This window comes from Antechinus flavipes, chromosome 5 (assembly GCF_016432865.1).
Source record: "Antechinus flavipes isolate AdamAnt ecotype Samford, QLD, Australia chromosome 5, AdamAnt_v2, whole genome shotgun sequence".
In the NCBI taxonomy this organism is placed as follows: domain Eukaryota; kingdom Metazoa; phylum Chordata; class Mammalia; order Dasyuromorphia; family Dasyuridae; genus Antechinus; species Antechinus flavipes.
This window is the reverse complement of record NC_067402.1, coordinates 63716097-63738741: the sequence shown is the minus strand read 5'-3', so window position 1 is coordinate 63738741 and position 22645 is coordinate 63716097. Positions and strand designations below refer to the sequence as shown.

Sequence of the window (22645 nt, the reverse complement as noted above, 5' to 3'; positions counted from 1 at the left end):
GTTTCTCAGCTGCAAAATAGTATAATAATAGTACCAATGAAATAATATTTTGCCTGTCATATAGTAGGCACTTTATAAATGTTCATTTCATTTCCTGCTTTCCTTCTTTCCTCCCTCCCTCCATTCATTCCCTTTTCCTTCCTTCCTTCCTTCCTCTCTCCTTCTCTCCCTCTCTCCTTTCCTTCATTCCTTTCTTCTTCTCTCCCTCTCTTCTTCTTTCCCTTCCTTTCTTCCTCTCTCCCTTCCTCCCTCCCTTCTTTCTTCTCTTCCTCCCTCTCTCTCTTTTCCTTCCTCTTCCTCTCTCTTCCTCCCTCCCTCCTTTCCTTCTTTCTTCCTCTCTCCCTCCTTTTCTTCCTTTCTTCCTTCCTTCCTTCCCAAATCAAGCAATCCCTGCCCTCAAGGAGCTTTCACTTCATCTCTACATAACAGTCCCTGAAGACATCTTTTGTTGTTGTTCCATCATTTCAGTCATGTCAGACTCTTCACAACCCCATTTGGGGTTTTCTTGGCAGAGATACTGAAGTGCTTTGTCATTTCTTTTTCCAGCTCATTTTACAGATGAGGAAACTGAGGCAAACAGAAGGAAGTAATTTGCCCAGGATTACATAATTAGGAAGTGTCTGAGGCCAACTTTGAACCAGGATTATTAGTCTTCCTGACTCCAGGCCCAGGGCTCTAGCTACTGCCTCTCTGCCCCATGAAGACACTGAGATATCACATCCTTTCTCTGATTGCTCCCTCTCCAAAGAGACCTGAGGGGACTACAAGCTCAGGATGGGGTCCAGAACTGGGAGGTGATAGTCCCACTATGCTCTGGTAAGACTACACATAGAGTGTGGTACTTAGTTGTTGCTTTTTGGGGAAGGGGATGTCATATTTCAGTAAAGATAAATCAAGAAGATGACCATGAAAATGAAAAAGCCTTGAGACCTTATTGATTGAAGATTGATTGCAGATACTAGAGAAGTTTAACCTATAGAAGAGAATACTTGGAGTGTCTTCAAAGAGTGTCTTCAAGGATTGTCAATTTCCTCATCTGTAAAATGAACTAGAAAAGGAAATGGCAAACCATTCCAGTTTCTTTGCCAAGAAAACCTCCAAGGTTCTACACTTAACCCTCTACTGTAATGGTGAAGATCAAATGAGATAATAATCACAGAGCATTCAGCACAGTACATAATGCACGATAACATTACCAGATTAAGAAATCACTTAATTCCTTAGAGCATCATGACTTGGATCTGAGAGGGAGAGTTAATTTGGGAATATGAGGCAACTTCAAGACAGAACAAGCCAAGCAGGATACTCCAGAGTATAGACCTGTATAACCACATGCTCCCACCTAGGTAGTAGTAAAATATAGGTCCCTTGAGGGATTGTGCCCAGGGTCACATGGTAATTAAGTGTCTGGATTTGAATTCCAGTCTCCTTGATGCTGAGCCCAGTAGTCTGTCACTGCATAACCAATGGCCTCTCATTCAAAGTTGTCACCAAATGTTTATTAAAAAATGTTTGTATACAACTGCACAACTAGTCAAATCAAACAAGAAAAGCAACCTTTGACCTAGAAATCTAACTCCAGCACTTGGGCCAATGGGACTTCTGATTGGTGTAAATTCACCATATCTAACCAGCTGTTGCTTCCATGCTGTCTGAGTGCCACGAGGCTGAGTGCCATCTCTTCCCCATCAAATCAAAGCAACACTACCATTCCTGGAAGGGACATGTCAATCAATTGCCCTATTTATCTGTTACCAAAACCTCCCTCTTCTGCTGTCTTCCCTTTCAAAATGTAAGCTCCCTGATGACAAGAACTGCCTTTTTTCTTTTTGGACCCAGAGCTTAGCATAGTGCCTGACAATTAGTGAGTGCTTAATAAATGCTTATTAATCTATTCCTCCTTCTTATCAAAAGAACCTTTTATCTGAACCTTCTTGCATAAAAACAGGACATTGTATTTTCATCTTTATGTGCTAAACTCCAATTTTAAAAGTAAAGAAAAAGCAATTCCTACAATGATAAGGCACGTGCCTCTGTGGCTTTCCTCTCTATCTGTGCACTCTCTGCATTCAAAATCTTTAAAAAATTAAATGAAATCAAAATAAAACTGAGAAAGTGGTTCAAATAAAGTGTCCTCCAAAATTCTGGTTTCATATTTGCTGTATTAGCAAGTCTCCCTACTTGCAGGGGCTGAATATCCTAACTCTTAAGGCTTTGCATTTTGGAATGTTATTGGTTTTGAATACTTTCTGAATATTAGAGTTTAGTTTGAATGAAAAACAACTTCTTGTGTAAAAATGGAGACTCCATTTAATATTAAAGAAAATTGGCAACGCCCATTGCCTTTTCCTATATTATTGATGTGATACTTAGATATTTCTGTGGTCTGTTCATTCTTAAACTTCAGTTCCCTATGTACATATCCTTAGATAGATGAGACAAAGGTTTACATTAGAGAGCCATGGGAATTAATATGTAGTAGAAATTAACATGTAGCAGACGATATTAAGAGTTTTAAAAATTCTTTGAATGTTTTTAGGATAAAATTCTAAATCTAAAAATTCCCTTCCATCAAAAAAATTACATAATGAAGAAAATTCTAACAACTAATCTTATTTAAGTAGAAAAAAATAATGTGATTCATCCTTCTTGGCCAAAATACTTTCTTAATATTGTATCCCTCAGAATTGTTACTTGGCTGTTTCTTTGACTTTTGGTTTCCAGTCATATATCTCTTTGTACCACAAACTTCCGAACCCCTTCTCTCTTTCACATTCTCAAACTATTGTGCTTCCAAATTTCTCTCTCTCTCTCTTTCTCTTTTTCCACTCCCCCTCTTTCTCTCACTCTCTCTCTCCTTTTCCACCCCCTCTCTTTTTCTCTCCCTCTCTCTTCCCTCTCTTTCTCTGTCTCTGTCTCTGTATCTCACTCTTCCTCACCTCCTCTCCCACCTTCCCTTTTTCTTCCTTTCCCCTCTCTCTTCCTGCTTCCCTTTTCCCCTCCTTCCTCTCTAATGCTCCCCTCTATCTTCCTTCTCTTCCTTCTTTCCTTTATCTTTCTCCTTCCTCTTTTCATCATCCTCTTTTTCCCTTCCTGCTTCCCCCTTCTTCTCTCCCAACTAACTCCCAATTCCCCTTTTTTCCTCCTTTCTATTTTCTCTTCTCTTTTTTCCCTCATCCTTCTCTTCTCCCTCTCTCCCTTTCCCCCACCTGCTTCTCTTTCCCTCCACACCTCTCTTCTCCCTTGCCTCTCCCCTCACTCTCCCTCATCTCTCTTCTTCTTTTCTCTCCCTCCCCGTTTTCCTTTCTGATCACTTAAGATCATGTTTGCATAATTTCTATTGGCCAAGTAGTTGTACCTTCTCATTAGATTTACCACTTAAGTATGACTTAATCCCATCCCAAAGAGCTATCATCAACCTTAGGTAAGAAAGAGAGGTGAATCTTGGCTTAGTCCTTTAATTGACTTTTATCTTTTATGAGAAACAGCTGAATAACAGACTTCCACTGAAGGGCTCCCACTGAGGCTTTCTCTGAAGCCTCCACACCTGTTTGACTGGACACTATCCAATGAACCACAGCATTAATAATTTGTTAATAGCATGGGTACATTGGATTGTCCCTATTGAAGCAAAAGCCCAAACATGTTTGTAATCATCTTGCTTTTTAACAAAATACCATCTGGATTTCACATATAGTAGGAGTAAAGTAGGTATAAAAATGTAAGTGCTAGGTAAGGTCTTCTGATGATTTTTCCATCGCTCTTTCCTGAATTTTCATGTGCCCCACTATAGTCCTTAAGATTCTCCTTTTAGTTTTCTCCTGTGATAGTCCAAGGATATAAGAAAAAGAAATGCATCAGCTCTACTGGAAATAATTTAAATAGAGTAGTAGTCAGTATGATGCAGGGGAGAAATGAAAAGGGAACATACTAATTAAAAAAGCAACAAAGGGGAACAGTAAAAGAGAGGAGGGAAAGAAATATGCTTGCATGTTTCACAGTGTATTTTAAAAAATAAATTATTATAAATGAGATTAAATAATACAACTATATACTTGTCTAGTAATGATTTGTATTTAAATCCATTAATTTCAACATGTAAATTACCAAAGCATGTTTTCAGTCTAAGTACCCATCAAGATCCCTTGTCCATTCATCTTACTCACTTTTCTTCAGATGATCATAGAGTTCACTCAGAATTTACAAAGAATATTTCATTGCAATCATTGTTATCTTTCCACTGTGTGCTAGAAAAAAATAAACAGGAAAATACATAAAAAGTTGATATTTCAACAGCATTTTCAATAGAGAAGAAAGAGACACAAATTGGAATGTATTCAAGTGTTATCAACTCATTTGGTTTCCTATTCTATTAAAAAAAGCAAACACTCATTTAGAGTTTTACAATTTTTAAAAGAATGGAGGAATATTAACAAATCTTTGAAAAATACTTTTTATTAGCTCAGAACATCATAACAGCATGCTTTTAGAATTTCAAATAAGTGAGAGTTCTTAATGCTCAGGTGTTTTGCTGAATAATAATAAAAATAGCCACAAATTTTGTTAATATTTTGTTACTTTGCCATTTTCATTAAATTGTTGCATTCATTCATATTTCAAAAATTTATAGCATGTCTATTTCATAATATTCCATATGCAAATTCTGAGTTCTATGCTCAGTTGAAGAGAGAATTCAACAACTTAGATTTTAATAAAAACAAAAAGGTTACTATCCATATTGCTCATTATGTTTTTAAATTTTTAGTATGTGCTGCATAATAATTTGTTTTAGAAATATTTCATAAGAATAAATTATGTGTATAATGGAGAGTCCAAACCAGGCACTTCAGCATTTTCTGGTGAGTATTTTGGTGTTGAAAGTTAGCAATATATTGGCTACATAGAACTTCATACTTTTTTTTTTTTGACATGCTTCTACCATATGCTTTTTATTTCAAGCATTTTTTCTTTTTTAGGTTAGACTTATAAAAAGCATGTAAGAAATGTTCCTTTGGATTGGGGCATTGTACAATTAGAAATGAGATATAATTATGCCATAGAAAACGTACAACACATATTTGTATATGAAATACATGAAATTGACAATTCAGATTAAATTGCCCTGCTCATTGCAATAGTCAGCTCTTGATTACTGAATGGTTGATTGGGCACTTTACTCATGTTGTTTGACTTTCCTCATACTTCCTCATTCCATTTATTCAGTAAATACTTATCAAGCAGCTATTATATACAAAAAGCATTGTGCTATATTCCAGTATATGTTCTCCAGTACTATGATGAAGCTATGATTTCACAGATGTGCAACTATGCAGAAACAAATTTATTCATGCATACTCTATGTGACTTTCATCTATATGTCTCATGAGATTCACCATAGAAGATCTATCTACTGGGTATTAGGTCTCCTATTTATGATCTCCTGAAATTACATGTAAATTGCATGTATATCTTATTCTTGTTACATGACTCCCTCATCTTTTTTCCATTATATTGTTTTGATAGCCTTCATTATGCTACTTTTCTTATATAATTTCTTGTCTTTATTGTTTGCAGCCTACTCTAGCCTACTTTGGGGTTTCTGTTGCCTTTTAATTTATATGCTTGCATGCAATTCTTATTTTCTATACCACATTTTGTATTTCATCTATAAATACTTTGGGTCATCCAATATTAGAATCCAAAAGTGATGGCTTTACTGAACATGCTGGTGTTTCTTTAGAGATGTTTTTATTTATTCATCTTTTTTTTCTTTCCAGTTTCATCCTTAAATACCTTCAGGATAATTTTGCTAAGATTGTTCTTTTGCCAAATTTTCTTTAAATTTGATTTCCTGCTTCTTCTCCCCTCTCCTTCCATTGCCTTTCTCTGTTTATGAGGCAGTATTGGTCATAATCTTCCACCATTATCCCAAGACTTACAAATGAGTTTATATTTTAAACGAATGTTGCCCTTAAATACTGTATTTATCCATTTGATAAGCACATTGAGTATTTGTTGACTGAGATGGTTTCTAGACACTTTAGATATGGTAATATGGTCATATGGCAATATTGTCAGTGGATAGACATTTTGGGGAAATTGTTTTAATTTTTATCAATATCTGTTTCTCCATCCATTTCCCATTTTCATGTCAAATGATTTAAGTAGGTCCTATAGAAACTTTTAATTTCATTCTAGATCTTTTTTCTTGTTTTTATTCTTTTTTTGCATTTTTATCTTTCTGGGGGATGCAAAGAATAAATAAGAATTGCTATTTGCCCTTAATTAGGCTACTGATCAGGGAGATAAAATATACCCAAATAACTATGAGTTAAATAGAACATGCTAAGTACATAAAAGTCATATAAAGAAAATGCTATGAGTGTTCTCAGGAGGAAAAGATCATCACTGGGTAGGAGAATCAAGGAAGATTTAATGGAGGAGTTAGCTTCTAAGATGAATCTTGAAGGATTGTAGGACTCCTACTAAAGCAAATGATGAAAATGTTAGGGAAAGCATTCCTAATATGATCAACATCTAAATATAAATAAATAATCAGAACCAGAAGGCATCAATTGGTGCTTTATTTGTCGTTTTTTAATATCTTTGTATTACACATAGGAGTACCTTAATATTTTTTAACGTTAAAAGAAATCAAATAATAATGACAATAATAACCTACGTTTATATTGCAATTTTAAATGTTGCAAATTACTTTACAAATATTATTTTAATTGTTCCTCACTTCAATATTGTGAAGTAGGTGCTAATACTATCTTAATTTTTGGATGAGGAAATGAAAGTTTACAGAAATCAAATAAGTAAGTGACTTGCCAAGAGTCGCATGGCTAATAGTAATGGCACAAGGCAGGATTGAAATCCAGCTCCAGTGCCAGATAGTATGCCATACTTCCTCCTGGGGGAAAGATCAAATATGTATCCAAAAAACTGTTATACAATATGATTTGTGCTGGAAGGGAAATGCAAACAAAATGCCATCAAATCTCAAAGAAAGGAGAGGTCACTTGTAGCTGAGGAAATCTGGGAAGACTGCCTGAAGCAGGTAGAATTTGTATAATTAAGATTTCTGTAGTCAGAGATTAGGGAGATTGGAACTGGGTGGTTAGAAAAGGTATTCTGAGTGGAGAGAATGGTGTGCATAAAAACATATAACTCTTTTGCCTTAAATTTAAAAATATGCTGCATTGCTTTAATTAATTTAATAACTCAAGTGTTAAGAAGGCTACCTCTCATTCATCTAGAAATCCATTTTTAATGGATAAGGATGTATAAGCCTTATCTTTTAAAATATTTAAAAGTAGTATTCATTCTCCACTTACTTTGTACCACACCCCTAAAGAAATTGCAAATATGCAATGTCTTCTCTATCTATATATGGGGTCCCATGCCTATACAATGGAATAAGTAACTAGAATAAAGATGGCAAAGCAACCTATTAGAAACGCACTTGGGAAAGTTTGAGTAAATGTTTTTTTTTTTTTTTTTCCCCCCACCATTTAAATGGACACCACAGGCTTCTTACTAATGTATTCATTCTAAATATAACTGGGCTGAATTAGCTTGTTTTGGCCAGTCCAACAGGAGCTCCTGCAGACAAAATAGGCTGATAGCAGATTTCATTTTAATTCCTCTTTCCACCCAACATTAAGCTGTCTCCGATTCAAAACAACCAGAAGTTAATCTTATGGAGTCTTGAAATGATATTTTTAGAGAATTTGCATTGGCACTTTTACATATTATATAATAGAACAAAATTTAAAAGCATTCCATCCCCATTTATCTCTTTATCCATCCTGAGGCAAGCCTTTTTTTTTTTTTTCTTAGTGCCTCATTCAAGAAGCTGTTATTCACAAGATACTTTGTGCTTCATTAGAATAAAAATTGAGGCAAGACTTGAAGTTGCTCCATTTGATATGAAATTTTGCTGTGAAAACATTGAGAATCTACTTCCCTTTCATCTTATATAGAGGGTGGCACTTTTTAACAATGTCTTGTCCAAATGAATTAGTTCAATGAAAGTGAGATTGGTAGACAGGGAAAATATCTGGAAAACATTATGGTACTAGGATTAGTTCTCTTCTGTTTGGCTCTTAAGCTTTTGTCTTGGGACCGATTTATGGTTTCTGACCTCTCCCAATCTTATTTCTGTTTCATTTAGTAGGGATATTGCAAAAATTTCTTTCATATGTCACTTCTCTATAATTACCTCTGTCTCTGCTCATCAGAATGTCCAGTTCTCTTTGCTGGAAAGCTAGATTCATCAACAGTCCAATCAGTTAAGACTTATTTAGGAAGATGGCATGCTTGGTTTTTAGGGACTTACTGCCTGGCTTATTTTTATATGCAATAGAATTCCAGGTTCAGTAACTTCTTTAGGCCAAAAAGAGCAACAGCAATGCACTTTCATGACCTCAAAAGTACTGGATGTATAGGTGAAGAGGAAGAGGAAGAGGAAGAAAAAAAAGGACCAATAAGAAGAAGAAGGAAGAGGAAGTGAAAGAAGAGGAGAAAAAGGAAGAATAGGAGGAGGTACTCATAAGATTGGAAAAGATGACAAAAAAAATTCAGATATTGTAGAGGCTGCAGGAAAAGAAACATACCAATAAACTGTTGGTAAAACTTTGAATTAGAAGAGCCATTGCAATTTGGAACCATTCCTCAAAAGTTTCCAAATTATGTTTTTTCTTTGTCCCAGCTATACCAATAGTAGACCAATATCCCTATAATATCCAGGCACATAATAATGGGATCCCCTTGTTGGGGATGAGTGATTGAGTCTTTGTGATTGGGGCAATTAGACAGTTGTAACTTGAAGGAACCCCTTTGTGCTGGATTTACCCCCATATAAATAGTTTTAGAATAGACCTTGACGTGTCCCTGAGGTAAAAGTGGGATTCAGTGAACTGTCAGAGAGTTTCCACGTTCATTTCTCTTCTGAAGGAAACCCAAACCACAGTGTGGTGCCATTAGTCTGGAGGGCTATATCAAGTCATAGAGAGAAAGGTGAGACTCCCTGGAGAGAGCTGAAAATCAGAGTGTTTGCTTATGAGCTACTTTGAGTCTTTTATGTGTGTTTTTTTCATGTTTTGTGGGTGTAAAATAAAAGCTGTCTTACAACTGCTACACATTTTCTCCCTGAATTACAGAATTACAGAAGCTGTACATCCTTGTATCCACTTGTGGAGACCTAGACACAAGATATAAAGATATCACAGAATGAACTCTAGCATGATACAAAATGAACTCAAGAAAAAGTGATCAGGATGATAGAAACATTGTAACTTTAAGATTGAATCAGTTATCAGGCTACATGTGACAGAGAAATCACTAACACCTTAGTGCAAATTAGCATGTTAGATTCACTACTGGAGGAGCCCAAGGGCAGCATGGGAATATGATATTGGGGGGAAAGAGGGTGAAAATCTCAGCCATACCAGTAGGAGGCACCAAAAAACAAATCTCAACTGTTTCAAAATTGCATTTTGAGCCAAACTCAGCTGAGGGTTTATTGTTGGAAGCTGAGGGTTTTCTTTCAGAGTTTGAATATTTTGACATTTGGAATATAGGCTCAGCCCATCTTTTTGGTTAGATTTTAGCTGGGCTTAGTTTGCTTCCTGCATTTTATTTTATTTTGCTTAAACATCAATGAGGGTTAGTCATTGCTTTGTTATGCACCCAGAGGCCACGAATTGAATGTTTTATGAATCAAATAAATAAATAAATATTGTCTTGGCCAAACCACCATATGTACTGCATGTACTGTATATACATGTCTGGGGTTTGGAGTCAGGTTCTGAAATATGCATTCTTGTTTTTCTTACAAGTTTCATAAGCAACTGGGACATGCCAGAGGAACCTTTTTTTCCCCCCTAAAACCAATACAAACATCCACATAACTGAGACTTAGAGCAAAACAGGCAGCTAACGAAAAGGAAGAAGGAAGCATTTTTGAAATCACTAATGAGCAGAGTGTGATAGAAATATTTTGGAAATCTTGTGAGAGATTTATTTGAAAGAAATCTTAGAAAAGCAAAAGGGATGTTGGGCATAAGTCAAGATGGAACGAATATGGTTTCATTATTTCCTCCCCCAAAACTTTTTTCTTTAACTATAAAGAAATCATTATTGTTTTAGAGGGGGAAAATGCTTCAGGTTTATAAAGTTTTTGCTCCTTGAAAAAGTGTTTCCCTTTATAAATCTGCATGTCTGCAGGTGCCCTTTAAATTTATGGGGAGTTTTGTGCATACATGGAAAACCAGCTAGCCTCCACCCCCTTAATATTTTATGGAACTTTTAAAAAAGAAAACAATACTCAGGCACACCATCGACCATTTTTTACAGTGTTGGAGTCAAGTAGTACAAGTGGCTGGCGGGATGCTTGCTTTCTGCCTCAGACTCACACACACATCCTTCCTCCAATATAGAAGGCCTTTGATCTCTGTAGGCACATGCCATCTGCCTACAGCTGTGACCCATACTTAGCGTTCCCTGGAAGGTTAGAGAAAGGTAGCATGTGAACCTGATGCCTGCATTCAATTTCTGCTCTTATATTTAGCAGTTCATAATTTTATGTAATATTTTACTTGCATGAAAACTATGCACAGAGTTGAGTGATAACAGATTTTCTCGTGGTTTGACTCCGCTTTGTTTGGGTGAATACCGGCTGCAAATACAGGCTTTAATTAGAGCTGTGTGAGCTGGGGAGTACCTGGACTCACATTAAGACTGGCAGTTTTTCAGAAAATATCTCAAGTTCCTGGAGCTGATTTGAACTGGGCACAATTTTTCTATTTTCCAGTTTATAGGGCACTGCAATTGTGGTTGGAGCATTAATCCACAACACAGAAACATGAATTGCATTGGAATTCTTTCTATCTCCTAGAGCCCCATCACAGCTAGCCAGCCAGTCTGGTTGCATTCCTGCTGTCACTGTTGGGTAGCTTCTGCAGCAGCTAGACTGAAGTCCAGGGTCCCAGTCTCTGGAATTCATTTCATCTGACAGTTCACCAGGGCCACAGGCCCTCAGAGAAAATATAACATTTGCTGGTGAGAGCAGCAACTACCTTTCACCCTTTTCTTTTCTTCTCCTCTCATTTTCTGAGCTCAATGGGTTTGACTGGTTCCAGGTACATAATAATGGGAACCTAATAAATGCTTGTTGACTGATTAATGGTAATGTTGCTTTTACATGCTGTTTCTTCTGCAGTGACATTTATGTGAGGACATTGTTGTTATTGTTGTTATGTGTCCTTCATTCTCAAAAAGACCATGATTCTCAAAAAGGGAGGTGATACTGTGACATGCAAGTGAACTGGAATTGAATGAGGGAGGGTTGTACAAGGTTACCTGTCTCACTTCTGGAATCATCTGGATCCAGTGGCAAGATATAGAACAGGATGACTGGAGATGGCCGTGGATGTTGCAGGACATCTTAGCCTTTTAAAACTAAGGCAGATCTCAGTTTTTCATGAAGACATGAGAAAGCAAGGGATGACTCGGTGAAAAAAACAAAAGATTTTTTTAATCCCAAACTCCAATAATTTGCAATTGCAAAACTTTGCAATTAATTTTTAATTAATAAAGTGTTTTTAATTGGTTTAATTAATTAAAGGGGTTTGATTAATTTTTAAATCTAATCTTAAAGATAAGAGGAAGCCACTGGAGTTTCCTGAGCAAGAGAGTGTTAAGGTGAAGCATAAGCTTTAGGATCTCTACAAAGTTCTATTAAGGTTTTAGAAGATAAGTTTCTCAAGGACAAGAACTATTAAATTTTTGTTCTCAGAAATCTAGATCTGCATGTAGTATCTGCAACATAGTAGGCACTTGATAAATGTTTATTGTTTAAGTAATTGAGTAATTGATTGAAAAGTTAAAATTGGAGCATTTCTACATGGAGAAGTCATTACATCCAGATTAAATGTAATGCCCAAGTTACAGTAAGAAAAAAAAATAAGAAGTTAGGTCAGAAAATCACTCTAGACAAGACCCTGAGGCTTATAGACTGTTGAGTTTCACTTTCATAGCTGGTGAGCTGGTAACATCTATAATAAAAATAAGACTTTTCGGAAATCCCTTGTGGCAACATAAGCCACTTGCAGGGAAGAGGCAAAATAACTTCTAAAAGGGGAAATGATGATTGATTTTTCTTTCAGAATGCAGATAAATAAGTATGTGGGCGAGGATTGTTCCTCAATGGTATTTAAATATACAGAAAAACTTCAGATTAGATTGCACACCTAAAGGCAAAAATGTTATTATGAATAGGACTGTGGTAATGTTTTGTCATGGATAAAGTACCAGATTTGAGTAGGAAAATATAGACAGGGAGAGATAAATAGGCACTGACTTTGGTGGTCAGAGAAGTGCTAACTATGGATTCTGCTGGAAATCTAAATAAACTAGCATGCCTTCTGATTTTCCACCTTGATTAATGATCTGAAAGACTAAAATCTCTAGAGCTGTATGGGATACTAAATGTTTCTGGTAATTAAAACACTAAGTCAATGAAGATAGTGTGGAGAAAGATTTCACATAGCTGTAAGAGTGGGCAGAAATATCACAGATTAATATCATTGTGAAATATAGGGTAATGCATTTGGAGGAAATAATCCAAACTGTATTCAATTATGAACTCTTAGCTATCAGTACCGATCCAGGAAAAGCATCCTAGGTGTCTTTGTAATACATTCCTAGTAGACATCAGTGTGATATTCGGTTGAAGCCAATAGCCCAAGAAGTCCAACAAAATTTCAATGTGGACATCATCAAGAAAGAAATTGGAAACAAAACACATATGATATAGCTGGAAAAGGTCCAGAAAGGGAAAACTAAAATGAGCAAATGATAGAAATGCTTTCATATACATTCAATTATTATTATTAATTGTATCATGTATTTATTATATTATTAAAATAACAGAATAACAACAAAAACAAATAACACAATATCAGTTTTGATATATTCTTTTGGAACTATAAACTTCATATAATTGACTATCTATGAAAGACTATATCTGGAAAGCTATTCTAATAAGAACCCATAAAATATTAATAAATTATAGTGTCCATCATCCTTAGCTAGCTATATATAAAGAGGTTGACACTTCATTGCTGAAAAAGAGGAAGAAGATTGCTATATGTTTCAAGAGTACATGATAAAGAAGTCAGAATAATAACAATAATATCTAACAATTACATAGCCTTATGTGCCAGACCCTGAAGTGCTTCACACTTATTATCTCATTTGATCTTCACAACAGCTCTGGGAGATGGGTGCTTTTATTATCTTCATTTTACAGATGAGGAAACTGAGGCAAACAAAAGTTAAGTGCCATGGGTCACACAGCTAGTAAGTGTCTGAAGCTGGAATTTAATTCAGATCTTTTAGATTCTTGCCTGGACTCATGTCTACTGCACCACCTAGAAGCATCTGTAGGTAAAATCTATAGAAATACTTTTGGAGCAAGTAGACATATTTCACCAAGCTATAGTAACAACAGGTATATGCCATGGGATTTGCCAAATATAAGATGGAAACTAAGAAGTGGCAAGACTCCAAAGGAAAGACTAAAGGACTCTCAATAGGCAATGTCTCCATGAACTCAACTATCACCATATCAACAAAGTATCAGATAATTTTGTCAGAATCACGAGAATTTGTAGAATGGAAGACCCTATAATGTAAATTTAGAATCAAGTCATTGCCACCAGAAATTATACACAGTTGAGCCTGAACTTTGCAATGCAATGATTGTGCAATAAAATGTAGAAATGGAGCAACAAATCCCTATAGTCTATAAGTTCACACTTAAAGAATATTTTGCAGCATATAATGGGGGATAAAATTATATAGAGACACTTGGGATATTTCACAGACTGAGATAGCAAATCCCATCTTATAAAATTCCTTTTTGTTGTTCAGTCATTTCTATCAGACCCTATTGGGGTTTTATTGGTAAAGACACTGGAGTTGTTGACCATTTTCTTCTTCGAATATTTCTTCAAAATATTCTTAATTTTTTAATCAACAAATTGTATTGAAGCATTATCACATACTAACCTGGTGCTCATTTTTATCCATATATAACAATGGTGTATAAAAACTTAAGAACAACATTTTAATAGATATCACCATACAAAAAACTCATTGTCTTCAAACAACATGGAATGAAAAACTTTCAAAATACAGAGATAAAGAAGATGAAATCAAAATCAGGTAGCAGGGAAGACAAAATCAAGATGGCAGAGAAAAGGCAGGGATTTCCCCAAGCCCCTCCAAAGACCTCTAAATAATGCTTTAAACGAATTCTGGGAGCAACATAACACACAAAAAGATGGGGCAAAACAATTTTCCAGCCCCAAATCAGAGAGCAACAGCATGAGGTAAATATCAATCTTGTCATCCTGTCTCATACTGGAGTTGTATCAAGTATGCTTTCAGTGAACTTATAGAACAGTTTATGTCCTAATACTTTTATTCAGCTCTACAGAGCAGTGACTTGATCTACTACTATTTAATAATTCCTAAATGATTAAGTACAAAATAATAGCAGGATATTGATTTGTCTTACAACCAATTATACCTGAACTCCATCAAAAAGATGAGAACAAGGTAATAATAATAATAATAATAATAATAGCTGACATTTAAGATTTGCAAAGCACTTTGCACATACCATCTTACATCTATTAAGCAGCAAGTCTATTTATTGGACTCTCAGACAATACAGACTATGATCATCTTAAATGTCTAAGTTGAAGGAATCACACACAATCACAGATGAATAAGAATAGATTATACTGCTGACCAAGAGAAGAGAAGAGAGGGGCATATGGCATTTATTTTTAAGCATTTATATTTAATATCATATAGTACCCATCTGTAAAAATCCTTTGGTATAACAAAAATGGACTTGGGTCGAATGACTTGACTTAAAATGGTATGTTTTAATGTGATTTCAGAATGTGCAGCATCTTTCAAATGAATCTTAAAATAATTCCAAATACTGAAAATGCTTACTCCTCAAAGCTTCACCCCAAGTCAGATAATGATTCTTTTTCTATTGCTTAGTGATAAAGGATATTTTAAACACATAAACTTAGTGATTTGTTTCCTATTAACATTTTGACAGCATTCCAAACTTTAGATGACTAATCTTTCCTCCAAACAAGACTCACTTCATAAAAACACATTGAAATAACTATGCTTGTAGTCGTCCTAATAAAATGGTATCCGATTGTGTAGGCAGAATGGCGTAATGCAAAAAACTTTGGCCTAGGAATCAGGCAAGATCTGGATTCAAATCCTGATTCTGATGCTTAAGAGTTGTATGATTATGAGCAAAGCATTAAATCTCTAAAGCTCATCTTTATCTTATTCATCTTTAAAATGGAGGTTGTAATAAAGGGTTGTTATGAAGCTCAAATTACATATATGTGTCTATAAATATATGAAAATATCTATGAATGTGAGCATACACATATGTTTGTGTGTATAGATGTATGTAAAATATTTTGCAAAGTCCAGAAAGAGGATTGTGGGGACTGAATGTGCATCACAACATAGTATTTTCAACTTTTGTTGTTGTTGTTTGATTTTTTCTTTCTCATTTGTTTTTCCCTTTTGATTTGATTTTTCTTGTATAGCATAATAAATGTGGAAATATATAGAGAGAATTGCGTATGTTTAACATATATTGGATTCCTTGCTGTTTAGGGGAGGGAGTTGAGGAAAAGAAGGGTGAAAAAATTGGAATGCAAGGTTTTGCAAGGGTGAATGTTGAAAACTATCTTTGCATGTATTTCAAAAATGAAAAGGTACTATTAAAAATATTTTGCAAAGTTATTTAAGGCAGCTAGGTATAGTGACAAGAGCAGTGAATTTTTATTCTTAATTTCTTCATCTGTAAAGTGGCACCATCATGCCTAGAGTGCCAGGCCTGGAGTCTGGAAGATTCGTTTTTCTGAGTTCAAATTTCAGCTCATATATTTAACAGCTGTGTGACTCTGAGCAAGTTACTTTACCCTGTAAATTTCCTCATCTATAAATGAATTGGAGAAAGAAATGGCAAACCACTCCAGTATCTTTGCCAAGAAAACCCAGATAGGATCATGAAGAATAGGATACTTGAAATAGCTGAACAGGTATAACAAATAACAAAATGAAAATAGTAGCTACCTCACATGGATGGTATAAAAAATTTAATTTTTAATAATAGGTTTTTATTTTTAAAATATATGCAAAGATAGTTTTCAATATTCACCCCTGCAAAACCTTGTTTTCCAAATTTTCCTCCCTCCTTTCCCTTCACCTTCTCCCCTAGAGAGCAAGTAATCAAATTTATATTAAACATGTACAATTCTTCTATACATATTTCCACATTTATCATGCTGCACAAGAAAAAACAAATAAAAAAGAACAAATAAGAAAGAAAAAAAATCAAGCAAACAACAACAAAAAAGGTGAAAATACTATGTTGTGATTCACATTCAGTCTTCACAGTCTTTTCTGTGGGTTCAGATGGCTCTCTCCATCAAAAGTATATTGGAATTGGACTGAATCACCTCACTGTTGAAAAGTCACATCCATCACGGTTGATCAGTACTTAATCTTATTGTTGTATACAATGTTCTCTTGGTTCTACTCATTTCACTCAGTATTAGTTCATGTAAGTATCTTCAGGCCTTTCTGAAATCACTCTGCTGATCTTTTTTTGCTTTTATAGATATTGTTTTTATAGAACAATAATATTCCATAACATTCACATATCATAATTTATTCAGCCATTCTCCAATTGATGGGCATCCATTCAGTTTTCAATTCCTTGTCACTACAAAAAAGACTGCTACATTTTTATACATGTCCTTTTCCTTTTTTATGATCTCTTTGGAATACAAACCCAGTAGAGACACTGTTGGATCAAAGGGTATGGAGAGTTTGAGAACCCTTTGGGCATAGTTCCAAATTCCTTTCCAGAATGGTTAGATCAATTCACAATTCCATCAACAATGTATCAGTGTCCCAGTTTTCCCACATTCCCTCCAACATTCTTTATTATCTTTTCCTGTCATGTTAGCCCATCTGAGAGATGTGTAGTGCTACCTCAGAGTTGTCTTAATTTGCATTTCTCTAATCAATGGTAATTTAAAACATTTTTTCATATGACTAAAGATGGTTTTAATTTCTTCATATGAAAATTATTTGTATCCTTTGACCATTTATCACTTGGAGAATGGCTTGTGTACTTATAAATTTGAGTCAATTCTCTATATGTTTTAGAAATGAGGCTGTTATCAGAACCCTTGAATATAAAAATTTCCCCCCGTTTTCTGCTTCCCTTCTAATTTTGGGTTTTTCATTCAAAAGCTTTTTAATTTAATATAATAAAAATTATCCATTTTTCATTTCATGCTGTTCTCTAATTCTTCTTTGACCATAAATTCCCTCCTTCTCCACAAATCTAATCTGTGAGGTAAACTATCCCTTGTTAGTATAAGGATCTTTTAAAAAAATCAAATGAGGTATTAAACTTTTATTCTAATTTGTAAACTCCTTGTTTTATATTAGTTTATACTAGTTTATAAAAGTAATTAAATATTAGCTATCATTGTGATACTGGTTTTTTTTAATTCAAAGGATTAGTGCCATCATTTTTTTCATTTTGAAATTATGGGATAGTAACAGACTAGTAGCTGTTGTCCTATTTTGTACAAAGAATATTTTTTCAATTATTACACTGACTGCATAGAGTGGAGACTGCAGCTTCTGTTCCCTCCTTTAGCAAATTAATTTTAGTATAAAAAACATTTACAAACAAATAGGATACAAATGGATTTCATTAACTCTTTTTTAAGTGCTAATTATGGGATTAGATGGGCATTAATGCATTTCAGGTTAAAAATCACTTATCAAGTATCCTTATATATAACTAGAGCAAAGTCTCTGGAGCTATGTTCCAGGCTGTTGGCTTCTAGTAGGGACATACTTTTTCTCCTAGAAGTCAACTATATTTCTTGCCTATGGCAATCTGCATATGTGCTTCAGCTCTCCTCATGATCTTCCAACAGTCTACACTATGGATAGGAACCCTGCTCCTTCACTCAGCCTCACCTCCAGGATTCTTTCACCATAGTGCCCCTTTCTAAACATATCTCCTTTCCCACCCCACAATTACCCCACAGATAGGTTCCTATTAGAACAGCTATGTCTATAACAGGAGAATCCCCTTTACCACCACTGCCTTCTTCCCTTGGGAATATCCTGGATCTACTTCCAATCACAACCAAAAAAGGGAAGATGAATAATGTAAAATAAATCCAGAAAGTTGTGTTGAATCATGGTACAGTAGGATGAACATGGAATTTAGAATAAAAGGATCGATGTTCAAATTCTAAGTTTGCCATTTTGATCCTCTCATTAACTCTGCAAAGTAAGTAATCTACTTTAAGAAAGTGCTATGGGGAATGTGTTGGAAATAGAGAAGGTTATTAATAAAGTCAGGGGGATCCCAGATTGCAAAATTATCAAAAATACTATAGTGAGTTCTTCTCCAAAATCTCCTCCAAACAGAACTAAAAAAAACCCCACCAGATTGAATCCTGACAAAGAAATCCAGAAAAAGTCACAGTGAGTCATTTGTCCAGTCCAGTTCATCATAAGGATACAGGACAGGAGAACAGTCCATTGCCTAAAACGGGGCTTTAAGCCAGGGCTAGAAGACATCCCAGACTCATGGCTCACTGAGATAGGGACAGGTGTGAGTTGGCAACTTTGTTGCCCACTCTCCAGTTTTGAGTCACAAATCTGCAACAGACTGAGAAAGGGATCTGATCAGAGGAGTAGTGTTTTCAGTAGGAGAAAGTTCAGAAGCCAGCAGCAGCAGCCACAGTGATGTGGCTCATTCTTCACATACAAAGAACATTCGTACTTCCAGCATCTGACCCAATCTGCAGAGGAATAACCAGGGCAGGAATCCCTGACCAAAAAGGAGCTCATAGTTCTGCTACTTTGAACCAATGGATCTTCTCAGCTGGAAGATAGGGGTCAAGTCCAACAATGGTCCAACTCACACAGACCCAAAATCAGGTCAGAAATTTGTGCAGTTCAGACAAGGAGGCAGAAATAAGACTTTCAGACTATTAAAAGACCTGAAAGCTTGGAGATCCTCAGCCTGACCCTGAGATACTGGAATGATATAATATTTACTACCCTAAAAAAAAAGCAACAACTGGAGAATTCCCTACAGAAGTGTCATAGGACCTAGTCCTATATTAGTTCTAATATTAGATCCAAAGTTGGAAGTAGACTGGGAATATGGGCACGCCACAATAAACTATTATGGTGACAGGGACACTCAAGAAACAAATGCAGGGGAAAATGGCTCCAAAACATCTACTAACAATGCCTCAGAGGAAAACACAGCTTGGGCACAAACTCAACTAGAAATCCTGAAGAGGCAAGAGAAAAAGCAAGAGTTTTAAAAGATTAAAAATGCTTTTTATAACTGAAATGAGAGTACTTAAGGGAAAAATTTTAAAAGGAAATGAGAGCTACTGAAGAAAGATTGGAAAGGGAATTAACAGCTTAGGATGAGAGATATAAAACCTTGACCAAGCAACAAGGTCCCTGAAAAATAGAATGGACCAAATAGAAGCCAGTCACTCCAGGAAGCAACAAGAATAATGAAAACAAAGGAATAAGACTTAGTAAGAAAGAGAGAAGAAAGAAAGAAAGAAAGAAAGAAAGAAAGAAAGAAAGAAAGAAAGAAAGAAAGAAAGAAAGAAAGAAAGAAAGAAAGAAAGAAAGAAAGAAAGAAAGAAAAATATAAGGTTTCTTGGCAAGAATAACAGACCTGGATTTTCAAATCCAAACACCATGGCCAAAAAGACAAAAACAAAAACAAAACAACCTAGTCATTATATTTCAAGAACTCTTAAAAAGAAAACTACCCAGATCTCATGACTAAAGAGTAAAGTAGAAATAAAAAAAAATCCACCAGTCATCTCCTAAAAGAAACTCTAAAATGAAAACTTCCAGAAAACTCATAATAAAATCCAGGACTTCCAGTTCAAAGAAAAAGAGAATACTACAAATAGCCAAAAAGAAAGAATTCAAGTACTAGCAAGACACTGTCAGGGCCACCACTATAAAGAAGTAGAGAATTTGGAATATGACATGCCAGAAGTCAAAGGATTGGGGTCTTATAGTCAAGAATAATTTGTCCAACAAAACTGTGTATAATTATATTGGGAGAAAATGGATCTTAGATGAAATAGAGGACTTCCAAGCATTCCTAATGAAAAGACCAGAGTTTTGGAGAAATTTTAAAGTTCAAACACAGACATGAAGAGAAAGATCAAAAAGTAAACACAAATAAACAATGTGATAAAGGAATAAACAAGGAACAAACTGCTTCCATTCTAATACAGACAGATGATATATGTATTGTCTTTGAATTCTATTTAATCATCAGGGTTTGTAAAGGAAGTCCATTTAGACAAGGCTTGAATGTGGTTCTGTTAGATCTTGATGACTAAAAAGAAAAATGGGAAAAGAGCAGAAGAATAATTCATTAGAGGTAAGGATGGGAGACAGGAAAGGAAAATTTAGGGGAAATTATCTTACGTAATGAGGATGCACAAGTATATATACACATACACACACCTAAATACACACACACACACACACACACACACACAGCAATACAGTATGGAGGGAAGCTGCTGACACTTCAATGTCATTCTCATATGAATTGGTCAAAAGAAGAAAGAGCATTCACACTGAGTTTAGTACAAAAGTATATTTTACTTACTAGGAAAATAGGAGGGGAAGAGGAGAAGGGGATTGTGGGAATTAAGAGGGAGGGCAGACTAAGGGAGAGCAGCTACATGGCTCCATAGTGTGTACAGTACCATACATGGAGTTTCATCTTCTTGAATTCAAGTCTGGCTTCCAATACTTACTATCTGTGTGATCCTGTCACTCAATCTGTTTGCCTCAGTTTCCTCATCTGTAAAATGAGCTGGACACTCCAATATCTTTGCCAAGAAAACTTCAAATGCAGTCCAAAACAATTGGACACAACCCAAACGACTGAACAACAAAGATTAAGGGAAGGATTACTTCTAAACAAAAATCTAAGAATGTAAAAAAAAAAATTATGACTCTAAAGAAACAAAGTATGGAAATTGGAGGGGTGTCCATAAGTTGGAGAATGTGTAAAGTTGTGGTATAGAAACATGATGGAATACTATTGTACTGAATTTTAATCAGTGTAATAACCACTCATGACTCCAGAGAACTAATGATTAAACATGCTGTCTATCTCATAATAGAAAGATGTAGGAGACAAACTTTTTGGGGGGAGGGGAGGTATGGTTGTTGTGGAAATTTGTTTTTAGTGACTATATTAATAGGGATGGTCGTGGGGGAAAAGCATATAGTAAGCTCTAATAAATGGGGGGAAAAGAGTTATTAAGGTTCTGAAATAAGGAGGTAGTACTCAAAAGGGAACGAGGGTTAGAAATGAGAAAGCTTCTGGAGAATTAAAATAATCAGAACTTTGATTTATCCTAGCTACCTACTGAAAGGGATAGGAAATATTCAAAGGCAAGGGAAAAAACTCAAGAACCTGGCAGAACCCTTAATAACAAAAAGTCGTTTCAGCCCTCAAACCCTTCAAGTCATCATTACCAAGTCTACTTTCACTTACTGTATTGCCTAAAATCATACTCTAACCCTTGTCCATGATTTCCCTACATGATTTGGAACTGTTTCAATCATATGATTTCATTGTGTTTAACTTTGAGATTAATTTTTGGTTCTTTTCTCTCTCCTTTTCTCTCCCCCACCCCCTTTTTTTTTTTTTGCCCTAGCTTTTACTGGATATGGTTGGCTCGCCTGATGAAGTGCTCCAAGAAGCGGCAGCTGGTTGTATTGCAAACATTCGCAGGCTGGCTCTAGCCACAGAGAAGGCAAGATATAGTTGAAGTCTGAACAGATTTTACTAGGTACTAAATTTTATGTGACACTGAACATGTGATTTCGTGGCCAGGCAGCATAAATAGGGAGGCATTTATTAGTAATTTTTTTTTTAAGAAGAAGAAGGAAAAGCAAATACTTAAATAAAAACACACAAATTAAATATGCAAAAGGTGCTTTTTAATTTAAAAATTGTATGGATCCTTTTAGATAATTTAGTGTTTTCCAGTATATCATTAACAAAATATATCCCTATTAAAAATTTGTGATTTCCCCAGAAATTAACCCCAATTAAAAAAAATTATTTCAGTGATGCTTTTACATTTCTGTAATTTAAATAAAGATGTGGCCTGCATTTCATGCAGGTCTACAATGATTCATGAATGTCTTCAGAATTCCCTTTCTGCCAAACCTGTCTAATCAGCCTGTCATTATGGTCTTGTCTGTTTCATCACTCGATATCCACAGGAGAGCGTTTGAATGCAGATGCACTGATTTCACATCTGGTATTGTATGAGTTTAGAGTAAGCAGCTGGAACCGTAGAGATCATTTCAAGGTCACCCCAAATTTCTCCTAAATACTCCCAAGCATCTAACAAGATGCCACATAATCGTAACTGTATCAGGTAATGCAAAACATGAACAA

The 22645-nt window shown here is 35.3% G+C and overlaps 1 protein-coding gene across 1 annotated transcript in view; it reads left to right on the top strand.

Annotated features, from left to right (window-relative positions):
- The window catches only part of ODAD2 (outer dynein arm docking complex subunit 2), a 219329-nt gene extending 196946 nt beyond the window's left edge, over positions 1-22383 (top strand). Inside the window, exon 20 of the mRNA XM_052000267.1 lies at positions 21894-22383. Coding sequence (XP_051856227.1) covers positions 21894-22007 — 114 coding nt within the window. The 3' untranslated portion in view covers positions 22008-22383. The remainder of the gene's footprint in view (positions 1-21893) is intronic.
- The last annotated feature ends 262 nt before the right edge of the window (positions 22384-22645 follow it).